Here is a 19,393-nt window from a genome sequence, read left to right as displayed (position 1 = left end):
TTAGTAACACACCCCTAGGAACACTTAACCCCTACACTGCCACCCACTGGTTAACCCTTTCACTGCCAGTGTCATTTACACAGGAATCACTGCATTTATATAGCAGTGATTACTGTATAAATGACAATGGTCCCAAAAATGTGTCAAAAATGTCCGATGGGTCCCCGACAATGTCGCAGTCACAATAAAAATCACAGATCGCCGCCATTACTAGTAAAAAAAAAATGTAGAAGAATACGTATCGGCCTAAATTGAGGGAAAAAAATGTTTTTTTATATATTTTTGGGGGATATTTATTATAACAAAAAGTAAAAAATAATGCGTTTTTTTCAAAATTGTCGCTCTATTTTTGTTTATAGCGCAAAAAATAAAAACCGCAGAGGTGATCAAATACCACCAAAAGAAAGCTCTATTTGTGGGAAAAAAAGGACGTCAATTTTGTTTGGGAGCCACGTCGCACGACCGCGCAATTGTCAGTTAAAGCGACGCAGTGCCGAATCGCAAAAAGTGGTCTGGTCTTTGACCAGCAAATTGGTCCGGTCTGAAAGTGGTTAAAGCTGAACACCTGGAATTAGGTAAAATGTACCCTTGCAGTGAGCCCCCTGCACTGCAAGGGTTAAATACTTGTTGACTTTAAGGGGGAGATAAAGTTACCCTTGCAATACAGGGGGATTCAATGCAAGGGTAGTTTTTGCCTAATTCTCAAAGTTCAGCTTTAACTACAGTGAAGTTGTCAGGAAGGTCGTAAACTTGTCTGTGCTATGTATTAGAGGTTCACTGGCTAAAAAAAAAAATTACAAATCCTTTTCCAGATAAAACAGTTCCCATATATGCAATTTAACAGTTTTAGATGTTTGTCTGTTAGCATAGCTTTAGAAAAAGACCTGACCTATTAGGTTCAATTATTATAGTTAGAATTGTACAATTGAATTTAGTACATACAGTAGATGGGGCTCATACATTTCTTTCTGCATTGACATATATACCTTCTTCATGTTTTCAGGATTCCCAGGTCGAAGAGGAGATCGTGGTAAACCTGGAACACCAGGTTTACAGGGAGAACATGGTCCATCAGGAAATCCAGGTGCACAGGGATATCAAGGTAAAAAAGGTAGCCCTGGTGATGTGCTGGGAGCTCCATCTGGACCCCGAGGCGATGTTGGCTGGCCTGGCTTTGCAGGCCCGAAAGGTGTACAAGGTGACGCAGGCTTTCCAGGATTTCGAGGTACATACTGTTAATACTGTATATTTTTTCATTTTCTGTATCTTTGTAATTGTTCTTTTACCAAGGGATCTATTTATAAAAAAAAAAAATTGGATGAATGTCAAAAACATTCCCCCCATTCATGATAAATTCTGACCATATTGTGCTAAATATAAAAAAATTCTATGATATACAGCTCTATCTAGTGGCCATGACGATTTTTTCCTGAATTCAGGAAAATACCTCGTTATGGCCACTAGATGGAGTTGTAACAGAATAAAAATGAATAGTCCTTAAAAATAAGGACAAATCATTTTTATTTAATAAAATCCATTATTGTGCTCAGAATATGTTTGGAGGAAACGTTACTTAGCAGCTATTGTTAATCTTGTCATATTCCTATTTATTTTTATCCTAGGTATCAATGGAAGACCTGGGACCCCAGGACTGAAAGGTATATCAGGTGATCCTGGAATTCCTGGAACTCCTGGATTACCAGGTCCAGCAGGGAATGGTGGTTTTCCAGGAATGCCTGGGAAACCAGGGAAGCCAGGAACAGTGGGTCTCTCCGGACTTCCAGGTAAGAGTGCAGTGCTCTGTTTTTTGATTTACATATAATCCTGTAAAAGTGTTACTACTGCCAATGCCATAAAACATCTAATGCTGTGACTCATTTTAGGTGATTTTGAAATATCTGACATTATTAAAATCTGAACTATGGGAAGTGGTGATCCAGTGTAAATAGATGTTCCTTTAATTGTATGAAACATAGATATGTCCTGTGCAGTTGGGGGAGATCTTTATTGTAGCACTACCCCGCAAGGGCTGGGGATAACAGGTTTCCCACTCCTGCACAGCCAGGTGGCGCACAGGCGCACTGAACGTGCCTCTGTTAACGGCGACATGCCGCGAGTGGCGGCTCCCGTGCACATGTCCGGGAGTGACGTCATCGTGGCTCCGTCGAATGACAGCGCCGGAGCAGCGAGACCGACCAAGAAGATGGAGGCTCCGTACACAAGGGGACATCGGTGACTTTGCTGGCTCCTGTGTCAGGTATGTGACACATAATGGACTACTATGTGATGCATAGTAGTCCATTATGCTTTACCTTTGCAGGGAATCAAAGAGGAAGTGAACCCATCAGGGTTTACTTCCTCTTTAAGCAGCGCTTTTTGGCCACTAGCGGGGCACTTTTAACCCCCCGCTAGCGGCTGAAGAAGGGGTTAAGAATGCCCGTATTGCAGCTCTGCCAACGAGCTTTTCAGGCGCTTTAGAAGCACTGCCCATTCATTTCAATGGGCAGGGCGTTTTGGGAGCCCAAACCACCCCAAAGATGCTGATTGCAGGACTTTTGGAAAAAACGTCCTGCAAGCGCACAGCTGAAATGAGCGCACAGCATTGAAATGAATGGGAGGTGGTTTTTCATGTGCTTTACAGCCACTATTTCTAGCGCTAAAATGCCTGAAATCCACCTCAGTGTGAAAGGGGGATAAACCTAACCAGTAGTTGGTCAGGCACAGGAACAACTGAGGACCAGGTCACACCACATGCAGTCCAGTGAGTTTTTCTTTCTGCATCAAAAAATGGAAAGTAGATTATATGGTTTTCAATGGCATAGTTCACACCAGTGCTTGCAGTTCTAGTGTGTTCCATCGCATTTTTTCTGCACTGGACTGTATTGGAATGTGGTAAAAGGCACCAGGAACACACCAAAAACGCACTGGAACACACATGTCCTTATCTGAAGTTAAGAAAAAAGAGGGGAGAAAAACACACTGGAACACATCAAAAACGCGCATGCAGAAAAGCATCCAGGCTGCGTTTCTATGGTGTAAACTGGCCCTGAATGTCTAGCAGTCTTCCTGAACACTTTCTTAATTAGAGCAGGTGTGCAGTGCAGAGACCTGAGCTGCATTGCTGAGCACTGATGAGCAGATGGCAAAGGCACAAAGCTGATCAGTACTTAAGCTGGCCATACACTATGCGAAAAATTGTCCGAATCCATTTTTTAAAGCAAACGATAGTGCCATCATGTAATGACCGATAAATCGCTCAGTGGACATAAATTAATAAAAAAAAAAAATTAAATATACCTAGTGCAAACAGTTCGGACGTGAAACACTTTAACCTTTCAATTCATTGTTCGTTCAGCATAAAATTTCCAAACGTCCTTTGTTTTTTTGGTTCAAAATTATCCCAACGATTATCGATTTTGTGCCCATTAACTGGCTCAACAAAAGAACGAACTGGCGAAATGACCGAATTTCGGTCGTATGGCCGTATGGCCAGCATTAGATGAATGCATCATTGTGTTTATGTACTTATACAACCATATAAAACATCACAAGAACGGTCAATTAGGAAATATCTCTATGCCACAGACAGCAAAAAAAAAAAAAAAACAGCTGACAGGTGTTTCAACTATTTCCTACTCTATCCAACAATAATAAAAAAAAAGTTTTGTCTGAAGATATTCTTTGAATTTGGTTGAAGTACTATATACAGTATATAAACATGGCAAATGTGAACACGCCAGTATTTATGATATCCATAATATGCAAACAAGTTCTCTGCAAGAAAAAGAGGTATTCACTAAGTATAGGCAAAGCGATAAAACAATCATAAATTTAGTATAAAGAGAGACTTTGTCTATACTTTAATTACCTTTATATTTTAACACAGGTTCTCCTGGACCACGAGGTGACATAGGAGAACAAGGAAACCCAGGACAACCTTGGATAAAAGGTGAAGCTGGAGATGAAGGAGAATTGGGAATTACTGGAATAAGAGGAAGAATTGGAGATCCAGGTTTCCCAGGGTTGACTGGTATGGGTGGACACCCTGGTGTAAAGGGTAAGTAAAACTCAGTTCCTTTGTTGGTTAATCATAGAGGTGTGAGGGCAAGCAAAACCTGGTCAGAATAATGAAGATGACCAAAACGAGGTTCAGTATAGTGGTTTGGAAATATTTTTTTTATTATGTTTATAGGCAGGTGTAGCATGGCCTCCTTGCACGGGTGGCACAGTGACAGTCACCGCTATGCAAAGAGGGTGGAGGACAGGAGGAACTCTTGTTCCTCTGAGGCCTCCGTAGGTGTCATCAGGAAAGCAGCTGTCTGATTGGACACTGCTGCCCTGGAGGACCTTGGCAGCCATCTTTAGTGTGGGCAGTGGTAATAAATATCACTGTCACACTGCAGTTGATGCACTTTTGCGAAATGGCTAGGTAAGGGACAGGAGCCCGCTAGATAGGGGCAGTGTGCCGAGCATAGGGAAAGGTTTCAGTGGAGAAGGGACAGAGTAGTAACTGCCCACCTATGTCGCCAACTAGGAGCCCTTCTCATCTTCAGTTGCCTTATTGAAAGACCACCATCCAGCCACCTCCTCCATCAGATGTTGCGGGCATCGTAAGCTGTTTAAAGAATCTTATGTAATACTGAGACTGTATTAAAGTTTATAACAAAGAACAACCGCCCAGTTTAATGTATAAACACAAGCGCTCACACACTAAAAACGTGTGTGTTTACTGGGGGCTGTGGAATTTTAATACAATTTAGCAGACACTTTACATTTATTCCTACCCGAATAAATCACAATAATCATAAAATAAGATCCATAAATAAACAAATATATACATATAATTAATCACGTATAGATCTAGCAGCACTGCTAGATCTATACGTGATTAATTGTATTTATATATTTGGTTATTTATGGATCTTATTTTATGAATACTGAGACTGTGTTTGCAAGACCTTCTGTAAAGTTCTGCTGTGCTTGGCTCAACCATGTTAAACAGATCCTGTTATTACCTTGTCGTAACGTTTGTGTTAATACACATTCCTGCATTCATTGGCCTCCGTATGCATTCTCTCTACTTCGGGTACCAAATGCCAGGCCCCGTCTACATGTTCAGGACTAGAAAAAAACTATAAGGAAATGTAATTTTATGGCAGCATGTCGCGCTCTAGGTTTTGTTTTATATGTTTACCTATGCATTTGTAGCTGCTGTGTTGAAAAAATTATTGCTGTTTAGAGAGCTCAGTAGCTCAGTGAAAAAATGTACACACATAACTGTATGTGTTAGGTGAGTGAATCCTGCCTGCTCTGTTCTTCCTGGACTTTCATTTAGACAGAGCCTAAAGGGAGACAGCTTCTGCTGTTCTCCCTTCTTAGAAACCCCCTAATGCTCTGTAGACCCCGTGTCATGGGTGTGCTAAATGTTTATTGTTAAGCAAAAATTGTATTCATAAATTATTACATTTGCAGTTTACTTTTGAAAAAGGTAAGCAACATTATGGTATATGTTTAAACTTTTTATACATACCTTTTAGTGCCCATTATTCATGTTCTCTTACACCACACTGTTGGATATACTATTCAGTGTTCAACAAATAGAACTGCAGAGGGCTGTGCAGTCCAAGGAAAGGACTGAATCCAGAGTCCAGGTGGTGGATCTAAATGTGGTCACTAAAAATTCATATAAACTTTAACATGGTATTGTAATTTGAAAGGTCGTTTTCATCTTTTGTAATCTGCTCTTTCATTACAATAATACCTGACAATCGTGTCATGAAGGTCCTTCTTCATCTATTTGTCAAGGGATGACAGCTGTATAATGGTCCTGTATTGTCATACATTGTGCATGATCCATGATTCACTATGTTAGCTGGTCCAGCATGATGGTGTAAGATAATGTTGAAGCATATGGATGTAGACAGTAAGTGGAGAGAAAGAAGAGATAAACTGCACAAAAGATGCAAAAAAGAAATGAAAAAGATAAAACTATGTTTTGTGGAAAAAAAATGACACACGTTTATGATACAAAGTATTTAGCCAACTAATTGTCATCTACTTTGGGACCGTGACCACACACAACATGTGAACACACATATATCACAGAGCTCCTATTTGTGATCCTCTAAAAATCGTTTGTTCTCAAGCAAGCCTACCGGCTAAAACTTTATTTCACATCTTGATTTATTCTTACATTATAGGAAAGCTGAAGAAAACAGCTGAACGGCCACACTTCGAATAACACGTTTTATTCATGGCAAAACAGTGTAGAAGATCCAAAATCTCTTACATTATGGTGATGAAAGGTACAGACAGGCTAACGCTTTTCTCATCAATATAGATGCTTAATCATAGCTATGATTAAGCATCTATATTGATGTGAAATGCATTAGCCTGTCTGTTTTCAGCTGTTTTCTTCAATTTTCTACACCATTGCAAAGCCTGCACCTGAAGTTGTGAGTGGGGAGGATGGTTATTAGAGACACCAACATGCTTGGAGCACCATCGCTACCTCATATATAGGAAAGCTCTTTTCTTACAGAAAGGAACCACAACAGTGCTCAGAGCTTAAGGTCCATATTTGAACCTAACAAAGGGAAAAAAAAAAACACTGCAGATATACCATATCATCCATTTCTGGTAAAAATTCAGGCTTTCACAAGAATGCACAAAACTGATGAATGTAACATCTGTAGTATGACATAGTTTTACCTGTTGTTGTGAGCACAACAATAAACCTGATCAATGTTGGTGAGTGTGGAACCTGTCTTTGTTGTCTCCTTATATTTGTATGCTGTCCTATTTTGACTTAAGATTTTCTTCTTCTATAAGCTTTCCTTGACTGCGTAATGACCTTTTTTTTTTTCAATTACAATTAAAATAGGAGTGAAAGGTTCTCCTGGAATGGCAGGTTTCCAAGGAATGAAGGGTGAGAAAGGACAGCCTGCCTTAGATGGTCCTAAGGGCCAGTATGGCAACTATGGCTTACCAGGAGAAAGAGGAAATCTAGGAGTATCAGGACACAAAGGTATTAATAATTAAGCTTATGTTTATGTAACTGGCTTTCTTTATCTTGTAATCCACTAAAATTGATTGAAAACACTGAATTGCTACAGTAATACACCAGCTCAAAGCCTGTTATTATACCTATGCTAAGTAGTATTATGTTAGGTGGATGTGACATGCTATTTTACTTATCCATGGATTATTGTGTGTCCAAATCAATATTGCTTGTCACTATTGGTAAGCCCCAGAAATATTGTAATTAATGCCCATTCCTGGAATTCAGCATTTATTTCTGATGAGGAACTGTCTAAATTCATATAATGAGAAATCAGCATATCAAACTATCTTATTGGCTGTCAGATTTAATCCTAATATTCCGTAATATCTATTATTTTTCTCTAGTTTTTATAAAGTACTACTATTTCAGGTATCAATGTACTTTTCTATAGAATTCACATACATTACAAATACAACAAACTAAGGCAGCAAGTTGAATAAGTTGAATCCATATTATAATAACTTTACTTAGGGTGACTTCAGTGGGTACTGTATAATATGGTGTGGGCACTTGTAATGCTGTACATGAGACAATAAGAACCAAATATTGTTGCTACTTTTTTTATTTTCAGCTGTGTACTCTGTATATCACATACAGAATGAAAACAAATTGGTGACCATCACAAACCTGACTTTAGGATGTCAGGGCTTCATCTCATATGTCCTCACTTTGAGGTTCCGTCCACACTAGTGCGACTTGTCATGTGACTTTGGACACATAAAATATTTTACTGGCACGCGTTCTAATCAATACAACTTAAAGATGAAGTTTTACTTCCTTCCTCTCCCCCTGCAAAGTAAAAGCATAATGTGCTAGCATGCATCGCTTACTATCACATTATGTGATACTATTATAGTATCCTGCAAACGAAACCTGTGCTGCCCCCTCTACAGGCCACATCCATGTTCACCCCTCTTCCTTTCCAGGGCCACGGACTCCAACTCTGTGACTGACCAGAACCCTGTGACGTCAGTCATAGTACTCACTCGTGAAGAAACAGCACAGGACGCCTTTTCTTCACAGCATATGCGCCGATGATATCATCGGCGCAAAACACAGTAAATATCTCCTAAACGTCACAGGTTTAGGAGATATTTACAGTACCTATAGGTAAGCCTTATTCTAGGCTTACCTATAGGTACTACTTCCATAGAGAGGTTTACAACCTCTTTAAAGTTGCAGTGATTTTAAAAAGGTTCCTGCGCTACTAGGATGCAACTTTCTTGCGACTTGAGTGCCTGAGAGTGTAAAGTTTTACTCCAAAGTTGCACTGGAAATCATGCAACTTTGAAGTTGCACTAGTATAAACCAAGCCTAATTATCTGGGCTTCTCATACACATCCTAAGTGAGCACATTTCCTGACCTGAAAGTCCATTACTAGTGTAGCACTAACCCCCGAAGGAGCTGCTGGTTTTATTTGGGCTTACCGTTACCTCACCTGCTCACCTCTCTGTCACAGGGGTCCCGCTGGAAAGTAGCCCAAATGATGTTGAATCCGACACTTTTTTTTAACATTTATTCAGGGTAAGCACAACAGTCCTTCAATAGGGTCAAAGGATAAAGGGGGAGTTCAGGCACCTAGTAATTGCAGGTTAGAGGTATTAGTGAGATGCAGAGGACAAACAGCTCCACAGACTGGATCCAGCAACAATCGGATAAGCCCCTCTCACTTGACCTAGCAGCCAGTGAGATGCTCAACAAAGTCTCTGCCACAGACTTGTCAATTGAACTAAGAAATCTTGAGAACTACTTAAAGAACTACCATACAGTACCAGTTTATTTTAGCCAACCCAGCGATACTGTATGGGTGTTGATCCGGGTTGCGTCCTCTAACTGATTTTCCAGGCTCCACCAGCCTTGCGCTCGGTCCTCTCCTAGAAAAGTCCTCCCTTGGATACTCCAGTTTTCTTGGCTTCTCTCCGCAGGCGAGACAGCACAGGACCACCCCTGGATCAGTAGGCATCAAGACTTTTCTGGGCCTACCCTCTCAGCTGCAGAGCCTCGAGGCGCAGGTCCATGCAACACAGACCCCAGGCCAGGAGGGCCATGAGGTTGGGATAGCGGACCCCGAAAAACGAACCACCAAAAATGGTGTTGGTACCCTCTCCCAGAATGCACAGCAGGCAAACCACTCTCACCGAGCTATTTCCGAGCAAGAGGTGGTATTCATACATCCAGCCTGCTGCATTTCCACATCTACCGGCGGTGACAGCGACTCCTACGGTCAAGTGAGAACCCAGCTGGACTGGCAGAGAAACCAGAACTTTTAGGAAAAATTAGCCTGAGCCCAACTACAGCTTCAGACGACTAAATTTGAAAAATAATAGCGTCTGCTCATTAGGAGCAGGGCGCTACACTAGGACCATGACTTTTACAAGGGAGCTCCTTCTTATTCAGAAGACAGACATAACCTACTCAATTCTAGCATGTTAGCTGATTTCTACTTCACCTTGTGCTGAATGGTTGCAGCAGGCTTACATTTCGTTCATGCCCCCTCTTTCTCACATTCATCGGTGCACGCTGAAAATTGCATACATTTTTTCATGGCAATAGGAATAACCTATAAGTACAAGTATGTGGTCCCTGTTGCATTACCTTACATATAGTCACATAGTTACATAGTTTATATCGTTTGTGCTAAAATAATTTAGAATTTAACTTTTTTTAGTTTCTCATCTTAATAGCATACATTCCTTTTACTGGATCTCACAAAATTCTCATGGCACACCTGATATTTAAATAGTGCCCCCAGGTTCTTCTCACGTCTAGGAGGTTCTTTGCCAGAAAATGGGTATACTTGTAGCTAGAAATGCCTTGACAAAGAGAAGAGGTTAAAGCAGCATTAAACTCAAAAAACAAAAACCTAGTATATTGTAATATTTTGCAATCAATCCCTAAATGTGATCATTTCTCTTCTGCTTTTAATGCATCATGGGGCATACTTGTAAGCACATTTGAACACAAAAGTTTGTATTGAGGAGGATTTACACCATAGAGAGCTGTAACCATATATGAATTATGGTCTACATTTGTATTGATTTTATTTGCAGAATTAAAGTATAACTTAAGGCAAAACTTTTTTTTTATGTTTTGGACAGAGTGGAAAGGGATTGGAACACCTATTGAGTTTTTATTGCTATCTCTGCCCCCATTAGGGAGATATACCCTCTCTATTTGTCCTGTTTACCATTATCATTGAAAGTGAAAGTAAAAGAAAATCCCAAATGTTGGGTTGTTCCCAGAAAAATGTTCCAATGGAGACACTAGTTCTGGTGATGAGGGGGTCCCCAAGAAATTACCTTAATTTGCAGGGATTTTCACTTCCTGTTTGGCTACGGGGAAGGAAGTGAAGGTAAATCTCCCCAAAGAGACAAAGATGGAAAAAGTAAACCTTACAGGGGTTATAACTCTCCCTTACTCTATACAAAATGAAAAAAAAAGTTTTGCCTATAACTCTCCATTAACCTATACCGGTGGTGACCAACACACGACCAGTGCTCAATGTGTGCCCACTGTGCTACTGACCCCCCCCCCCACGTGAGTCCCAACACCATTTAAATACTTAACCACCTCCCACCCGCCGTATAGTAAAATTACATCATATGACGTTGCCCCAGTGTCACCACTCTTGCGCGCTCCGCGGGGGCATGCTGCACTGTGATCACGGTAGTGCATGTGTATAGCACACAGTGTGACCCCGATGTCGGTAAAGAGCCAATGACATGGCTCTTTACCCATGTGATCGGCTGTGTCCATGTAAACACGGAGGTGCCGTTTATTGGCTCTCCTCGCCTCACACTGACAGAGTATGAGGTGAGGAGAGCTGATCAGCGGGGAGATCTGAACAGGTAAACATCAGTGCAGCCCCAGCAGTATCCATCAGTGACATCAATCAATGTCCATCGTGAAACCAAACAGATCAGTGCCCATCGGTGACACAAATGAGTGCTGCCTTTTAGTGCTTGCTCATCAGTGCCACCTATCCACGCCAGCTATCATTGCCCATAAGTGTCCATCAGTGCCACCTATCAGTGCCTATCAGTACCTATCAGTGCCGCATATCAATGCCAGCTATCAGTGTCCATCAGTGCAACATATTAGTGCCCCCTCATCAGTACCACCTAATCAGTGCCCTTCAGGGCCACCTCATCAGTGCCCATAAGTGCCGCCTCATCAGTTCCCATCAGTGCAACTTACCAGTGCCCATCAGTGCTGCCTCCAGAGTGCACATCAGTGAAGGAGAAAAATTGCTTATTTACAAAATGTACTTACAAAAAAACCAAGCAGTGATTAAATAACACCAAAAGAAATCTCCATTTATGTGAAAAAAAAAATGATAAAGGTGTAATTTGGGTACAATGTTGCATGCCCGCGCAATTGTCATGGCCTGGGCAGGAAGGGGGTGAAAGTGGCCAGTATTTAAGCAGTTAAGATAGATAATAAATTAATGTAAACTACAACAGCTAATACTACGGTTCTAATAAATAATAACAGCACATTTATAACAAGCAAACTATTCTGCAGCCCTCTAAACACATCAGAAGCCATACTTGAGGCCTCTTATACTGTATATTAATATGACCACCACTGATCTAGACAGTATGAACAAAAGAGAGTTTATGGAAATTATACTTTTTCACCCTTGACCAGAATGAGTATAGACATTTTTGAGATTCGTTTAGTATTTAAGCAAAGTTTATGTTAATTCTTACTATTGAATGTATTTAGGTGATCGAGGGGAGGAGGGACCTCCGGGACCACAACCAAAAATGGAGGAAAGTATGCTAGACAAGATGAAGGGAGAAAAAGGAAATGTAGGTGTTACTGGATTTCCTGGAGTTCCTGGGCTAAATGGTAAGCATATTATACTTTCCTTCCTATTAAAAATGCATTTCATAATGAGGTTGATTTGCTCAAACTGGAGAGTGCAAAATCTGGTGCAGCTATGCATGGTAGCCAATCAGCTTCTAAATTTAGCTTGTTCAACTAAGCTTTGCCAAAAAAATTAAACCTGGAATCTTTTAATAATATTACCTGAAAGTGAAGCTCCGGGCTCCTTCAGAAAAAAAAATAAAAGTCAGCAGCTACAAATACTGTAGCTGCTGACTTTTAATTTAGGACTCTTACTGGTCCATGAATCCAGTAGTGTCCTCACCCAAGCCGATTTTTGAATCAGCTCTGAGGTGCTGCCACCGCCATCTCTGCTAAGGGATACCAGTAGTGACACAGATGGTTCTCTACTGTGCATGCGTGAAGTGCGCTGTGCTTAGTGAATGGCCCAGCGGCGAGGGAAGGAGAAGGTGGGCCGAACTTCTGATTGAGTTTGCCATGGCAGGCTCAGCCGAAAGTGGGAGCGGGTACTTGCAAAAACCAGGTAGAGGTAGAGGTGGCAAACAAGCGAGGCTCTCTCTTTTTTGGGTGGAGCATCACTTTAAAAGGCAAGAGCATGTAATAATAAACACAATCTTAGGAGGAAGTCCTCAAAAAACAGGATGGAAAAAGAAACCACATATATGGGAGGTTACTGCAGTGTAATATACTGGGATGAAAAACTACATTCATGAAAAATGAATGTTATGTTCTTAACCACTTCCTGACCTGCGCGCGCTGATGTACATCGGCAGAATGGCACGGGCAGGCATATTGGCATACAGGTAGGTCCAGTTTTAAATGCCGCCCTGCCATCGCGAGCTCGCCGGCGGCGGCGCGGTAGCGTGCTGGTCGGGACCCCCGTGAGTCCGTTCGCGGGTCCCGTGGACTCGATCGCCACGGGCATACCCACGATTGTCTCACAGGGCGGCTGAACGAGGAGATGCCGTTGTAAACAGCATCTCCTCGTTCTGCCTAGCAACAAGTGACGCTGATCTCTACTCCATGTGATTTGAGCAGAGATCATTGTTCACTAAAACAAAGTCCAGCCCCCCACAGTTAGTAACACGCCTCTAGGAATACTTAACCCCTACACTGCCACCCACTGGTTAACCCCTTCACTGCCAGTGTCATTTACACAGGAATCACTGCATTTGTATAGCAGTGATTGCTGTATAAATGACAGTGGTCCCAAAAATGTGTCAAAAATGTCCGATGTGTCCGCCATAATGTCGCAGTCACAATACAAAATTGCTGATGGCCGCCATTACTAGTAAAAAAAAAAATTATTAATAAAAATGCCATAAAACTATCCCCTATTTTGTAAATGCTATAACTTTTGCGCAAACCAATCAATAATCGCTTATTGCGATTTTTTTTACCAAAAATATGTAGAAGAATACGTATCGGCCTAAACTGAGGGAAAAAGGTTTTTTATATATTTTTGGGGGATATTTATTATAACAAAAAGTAAAAAAATAAAGCGTTTTTTTTGTTTTCAAAATTGTCGCTCTATTTTTGTTTATAGCTCAAAAAATTTAAAACGCAGGGGTGATCAAATGCCACCAAAGAAAGCTCTATTTGAGGGAAAAAAAAGGACGTCAATTTTGTTTGGGAGCCACGTCGCACGACCGCGCAATTGTCAGTTAAAGAGACGCAGTGCCGAATCGCAAAAAGTGGTCTGGTCTTAAGCCAGCAAAATGGTCCGGTCTGAAAGTGGTTAAAGTGATACTAATCAGAGAAGGACTAATTGCCATAATTCATTCACCTGAGCCAGCCGCCCCCTCTCCTACCACAGCCCAGCGCTCCAGTGAGCATTGGGGGGGGGGGGGGGGGCAGAGCAGACAGTGGTGACTGACAGTCACCAGCTCTCTGCTCATAGAGCTCTGAGAACTGAGTGATCAAAGATCTTTGATTACTTGGTTCTCAGTCTTGGAGCCGGTGGAGGACAGATGCAGCATTGGATCGATGCTGCATCCACCTAGGTAAGTGTGATTACTAAAAAAACAAAAATGGAACTTCTCTTTTATTATGGTAGGTAGAGTCAAGGATGACTTACACTAGCTTTTATTTTATTTAGACAGCATCTGTATCCAAGGCAATTTTTTTACTTTCCAGGTATTAGCAATTACATTTGATATATTTAATACTAATTTATATTAAAACTAAGTGAGTTTCTTAGTGAGCGTAATCAATCAGCATACTATATCCCACCCTCATAGTGTTTAGCAATAGGAGTATATGGATGAGGAGGGAGGAAGGGGAATGTAATTTAGCAATGTGCATACACCCACATGTCATGGGTGAAAAGTATGCTTAATGCGAAGTATGCTTTAGGCTGCATTTACACCTCAGTGCATCGTTTTCAGGCAGAAAGTCACATGATTTTTATCACAATTTTTGCTGCGATTTTGCCACAGTTTTGTACAGGTCAAAAGGTCACCAAAGTAAAAAAAAAGAAAAAACGACTGTAATCAGCCTAAAAAGAAGCTCATGTACTTTTTTGTGCTTCAGGCATTTTGCTTCAGGCGACAGAACGCTCAGATGTGAACAGGGGCCATTTAAATGAATGGGGTTTTGCTTGTTGGGCCTTTTGGCACTTTTGAGATGAGCGTTTTCCAAGCTGAAAACACTCAGGTGTGAATGGGCCCTGAAGGTAAACAACCTTCTGTCTTTATAACCACTTTAAATGGATTGAGGCTAGGAGGCTAAACTTAAGTTTTTACCTATTTATGTTTTATATGTTTTTAATTACTTTTAGGAACTAAAGGAATGCCTGGCCACCCTGGAAATCCTGGACAAGCTGGTTCACCTGGAATGCCAAGCTTTGAAAAAGGGAAAAAAGGAGATGTTGGACAAAGTGGGTTTGTTGGTTTTCCTGGTTCCCCAGGACAAGTTGGTCCTCCAGGCATTCGTGGATTCCCAGGATTTACAGGTCCTAGAGTAAGTATGTCACCTTCTTGGAGTATAATGGATTTAAAAACTTTTATGGCACTGTTATCCCAGAATGGGAACACAGTAGTCTCGACCCAGGGACGTAAAATGTTTTAATCTTCATATGCTCTGGAAGTCGCAGACATTGTAAATACAACAAGTTTTGCCCTTTGTAACCAAGTATGATTACAGTTACTGTATTATTTCGCAAATAAAGAATTTGGAAAAAAAAAAAACTTTTATGGCTAGGCAATAACTATAGTCTGAGAACAAGTGAAATACAAGTCTGCAACAAGTGAAATATTTAGCTTTGTTACTTAAAATATTCCTCTATATTTAGAAACATAGAACTTAGAAGAATGATGGGAGGTAAACATCATGTAGTCCATCAAGTCTGCCCCTTTTTGTTTTGATTTATTTTTTACATTACATTTTCATCTGAGTATAGCACTATGTTTGTCCCAAGCATTTTTAAATTTGCTTTACCGACTTACTACCCCTGCTAAAAGTCTTCTCCAAGCATCACCTAACCTTTTAGTAAATAGTCAAATCCATATCTGCAGTTTCCTCATCCCAGCTTGGGGGTGAATTACAAGACATCTCCAGTGGCTGTGGCTTACTAACATCAGCGGGATGGGGACACTGCAGATATGGATTTGACTAGATATTTACTTTGTGAGTTGTTGTAACATTTTAATAAACTGCTTATTTGGACACAAAAAGCACTGCAAAGTACTCGTTTTGAGAGCATTTCCACACTTAAGCCCCGTACGCACTATCAGATTGTCTGCTGAGTTTTTCCTTCAGATTTACCAAAACCATATAATATGAGGTCAAACCTTAGGAGTTTCAATGTGTATGCAATCAGGCAGGCCCTTCTACTACATGGTTTTGGTAAATCTGAAGGAAAAACTCAGCAGACAATCTGATAGTGTGTACGGGGCTTTACGAGTATTTGGGCATGTTTTTATGGACTTGTTGAAATAAAGGTAATTTTACTGGACGTGCTGGCCAACCAAAATTCTTGGTCTGCATGTTAGTGGAGGTGGAGATGGGAGACTGATATAAAGCGGTGTTAACACATATCTACACTCAGGAAAATACTCTGTATCAGCACCGATAACGGTATCAGTGCATCCCTAGTAAATACTTTTAGTTTTAAAAAATCAGTGCTAATACAATGATAATAATAAATAGAAGGCTGCTAGCAACAGGTAAGCATACAACAACAAAAATGGCATATGACAGTAATAAAGGTGCAGCACCCTAATTTAGGAACAGCAAATTAAATAATCACGTAAATAATAAATAAAGCACCACTATAAATCATGGACATAAAAACGTGAAAGTGAAAATCACACACAAAAAATGCACAAATAATCTAGAAAGCCCTTTAAGTTTAAAAATGCCTGTGTAATGCTTCTACCATCCAAAAAAAGGGACACCATGTGCAACCGCGTAAAACCACACTCACCAGCTCATAAGCTGCCAATACAGCAAGTCATGCTTTGGGAATTAACAATCTCAGCTTCCAATCTATATCCATCCAGCTCCATCCATCCACCTGAGGTCCTCTGACAGAAGCAGCAGCAGCCCACAACTGGGGGCTAGGAGACAAATACCAAAATAAAAGATAAAGCATACCTCCCAACTTTCTAAGATGGGAACGAGGGACACAAATTAGCAAAATGGAGAGATCTGGGGTCTATTTGACCCCAGATGTCTCCTCTGCCCTTAAAAGCTCCTGATCACGGATCTGATCAGATGTTTCACTATTAAAAAAATTATGCTGTTTACTTTTGGGGAAGGTGGAAGTGACAAAAATGCTAATCGCTTCCAGTCTCCTAGACTGTAGAGGTAATCAGAGATTGTATTGTAGGGGGGAGGGTGGCGCCTGTAAAAAGCAATCTAGCTGCTATTTGGTCATTAGGATTGCTTCTACTTTCTAGAGCTTCGCCGGCTCTAAAAAAAAAAAAATGCAGGGTTATGGCTGAAAGCTGCAATCATTGCAGTCAATCACGTACATGTATGTCATATGGTGGTGGTTAATATAGCGCTACCCATGCAAGACCCGCTATAGATTCAACAGGTTCTTTACTAAAACCGTGCAGAGGCAGCCAGGCACACAGTAACAGCCCATTCACTCTGGATCATTGAACAGTCTAGGGGTTTGTCTTTTTGTATTTTATTGCTTGTAGAAACTGGTGAGGGGTTTAGGGGTGATGTGGAAAACTCCAAAGGACTTGAGTACAATTCTGCAGAGGACATGTCTCTCTCTCAGTAACAGAAGCACAAATACAGGTAGACTGGAACAGTCTATAGCAGGGATATGCAATTAGCGGACCTCCAGCTGTTGCAGAACTACAAGTCCCATGAGGCATAGCAAGACTGACATCCACAAGCATGACACCCAGAGGTAGAGCATGATGGGACTTGTAGTTTTGCAACAGCTGGAGGTCCGCTAATTGCATATCCCTGGTCTATAGGTTCACAGCTGGGAACCATGAAGTACCGTATATACTCGAGTATAAGCCGAGATTTTCAGCCTCTTTTTTGAGGCTGAAAGTGCCCCCCTCGGCTTATACTCGAGTCATCGCCGTCTGACTGCTCGATCAGCGTATCGAGCAGACAGACGGCGGACATACTACAATTCGAAAGCCGCGCCTCCGCCTCCGCCTGTGATAGGCGGAACACTCAATTTCCCAGCAGTCAGTGTTCCGCCTATCACGGACATCCGCTCATCCTCGTACTATGAGACGATGTCCGTGATAGGCGGAACACAGGCTGCTGGGAAATTCAGTGTTCCGCCTATCACAGGCGAAGGCGGAGGCGCGGCTTTTGAATTTTAGAATGGCCGCCGAGGCACCGACGAAGAGCGGCGATCCTGGCAAGGCACGGGACGGAGGCAAGGAGGCAAGGCACGACACGGGACGGAGGCAAGGAGGCAAGGCACGGCACGGGACGGAGGCAAGGAGGCAAGGCACGGCACGGGACGGAGGCAAGGAGGCAAGGCACGGGACGGAGGCTCGGGACACAGGTAGGCTGGACACACACACACACACACACACACACACACACACACACACACACACACACACACACACATGGACACACACACACAGGGATGGATGGATGGAGACACACACACACAGGGATGGATGGATACACACACACACAGGGATGGATGGATGGAGACACACACACACAGGGATGGATGGATGGAGACACACACACACAGGGATGGATGGATGGATGGACACACACACACACAGGGATGGATGGATGGATGGACACACACACACACAGGGATGGATGGATGGATGGACACACACACACACAGGGATGGATGGACGGACACACAGGGATGGACGGACACACAGGGATGGACGGACACACAGGGATGGACGGACACACACACAGGGATGGACAGGCATGTCTCACCCTCGGCTTATACACGAGTCAATAAGTTTGCCAGTTTTTTTGGGGGTAAATTGGGGGCCTCGGCTTATATTCGGGTCGGCCTATACTCGAGTATATACGGTAGCTTTAAGGTGCAGCACAGAAAGGAGGCTCTACCCACTGAATCCTAGAACAAGATCAGTCCATACTTGAAGCCTCTTGTAATGTAATCCAGAATCCAGTCCAAAGGGTGCCAGGATGCAGGCTGCCCCCTCCTTTCAGGTCACAGATCCATTCCCTCAGGAGGGAAAAAGGCAATCTCCTCAGGTCTCCAGACTATGTAACAGCATCGAAGACACCTTCTGGGCACACCTTCCCAGGGATTGGCTAGGCTAAGCTCAATATTTGGGCTGGTCATTTGAAACCTCCCTCCCTGAGCGCTAGAAACTTCTTCTAGAGGCAGAGCGAAGCAATCAGACTCCCAGTCTGTGAAGCCTTGAATGGACCAGACTAAACAATTGCTGCTCCTCCGACTACAGTAGGAGTCAAATACTAAACATACTTAGCAGCCTAACTAAGAGGGCAGTACATTAAGTTCCTGCATTAACTTCTGATATGTTTTATTTCTCAGGCCTTTCACCATTTTTGTTGTTTGATTGCTTGTATCTTATTGTAAGTGAGGTCTTCAGGACTGGATGCAGTATTTTAACCACTTGCCGACTGCGCTATAGCTGAATGACAGTTCTTGGAGGGAGCCTATTGATGTCCTACCAGAACCAAGCCCTCCCTCACATGCCCTGTGATTGCTGTATCCTTCAGACACAGCTTTTCAAAGATCGGGGTAAAGGGCCAATTGGGGCACCCATTTACCACATGAACAGTTGTTTCCAATCACAGCTGATCACAATGTCGGTGTCCTGATTATCAGTGCTGCCCAACAGTGCTCCCAATCAGTGCCACCTATCAGTGCCTCCTCATCAGTGCCTCCTCATCAGTGCCACCTATCAGTGCTGCCTATTAGTGCCCATCAGTGCAGCCTCATCAGCGCACATCAGTGAAGGAGAAAAATGACCTGTTTGCAAAAAATTTTAACAGAAACTAAAACAGAATTTTTGGTCTTTTTTCAT

General features: G+C 42.1%; 1 protein-coding gene across 1 annotated transcript in view; it reads left to right on the top strand.

Annotated features, from left to right (window-relative positions):
* COL4A2 (collagen type IV alpha 2 chain) overlaps positions 1-19,393 on the top strand; it is a 269,480-nt gene that overhangs the window by 218,632 nt on the left and 31,455 nt on the right. The window contains exons 30-35 of the mRNA XM_077482894.1: positions 1,004-1,225; positions 1,623-1,784; positions 3,887-4,057; positions 6,884-7,027; positions 11,793-11,918; positions 14,695-14,876. Of these exons, the coding sequence (XP_077339020.1) occupies positions 1,004-1,225; positions 1,623-1,784; positions 3,887-4,057; positions 6,884-7,027; positions 11,793-11,918; positions 14,695-14,876 (1,007 nt within the window). The remainder of the gene's footprint in view (positions 1-1,003; positions 1,226-1,622; positions 1,785-3,886; positions 4,058-6,883; positions 7,028-11,792; positions 11,919-14,694; positions 14,877-19,393) is intronic.

This window comes from Lithobates pipiens, unplaced genomic scaffold, assembly GCF_037356315.1.
Source record: "Lithobates pipiens isolate NorthernLeopardFrog02 unplaced genomic scaffold, aLitPip1_a1.2 Scaffold_16, whole genome shotgun sequence".
Classification (NCBI taxonomy): Eukaryota; Metazoa; Chordata; class Amphibia; order Anura; family Ranidae; genus Lithobates; species Lithobates pipiens.
The sequence above is the reverse complement of the archived record's forward strand: the minus strand, read 5'-3'. Positions and strand labels throughout refer to the sequence as shown.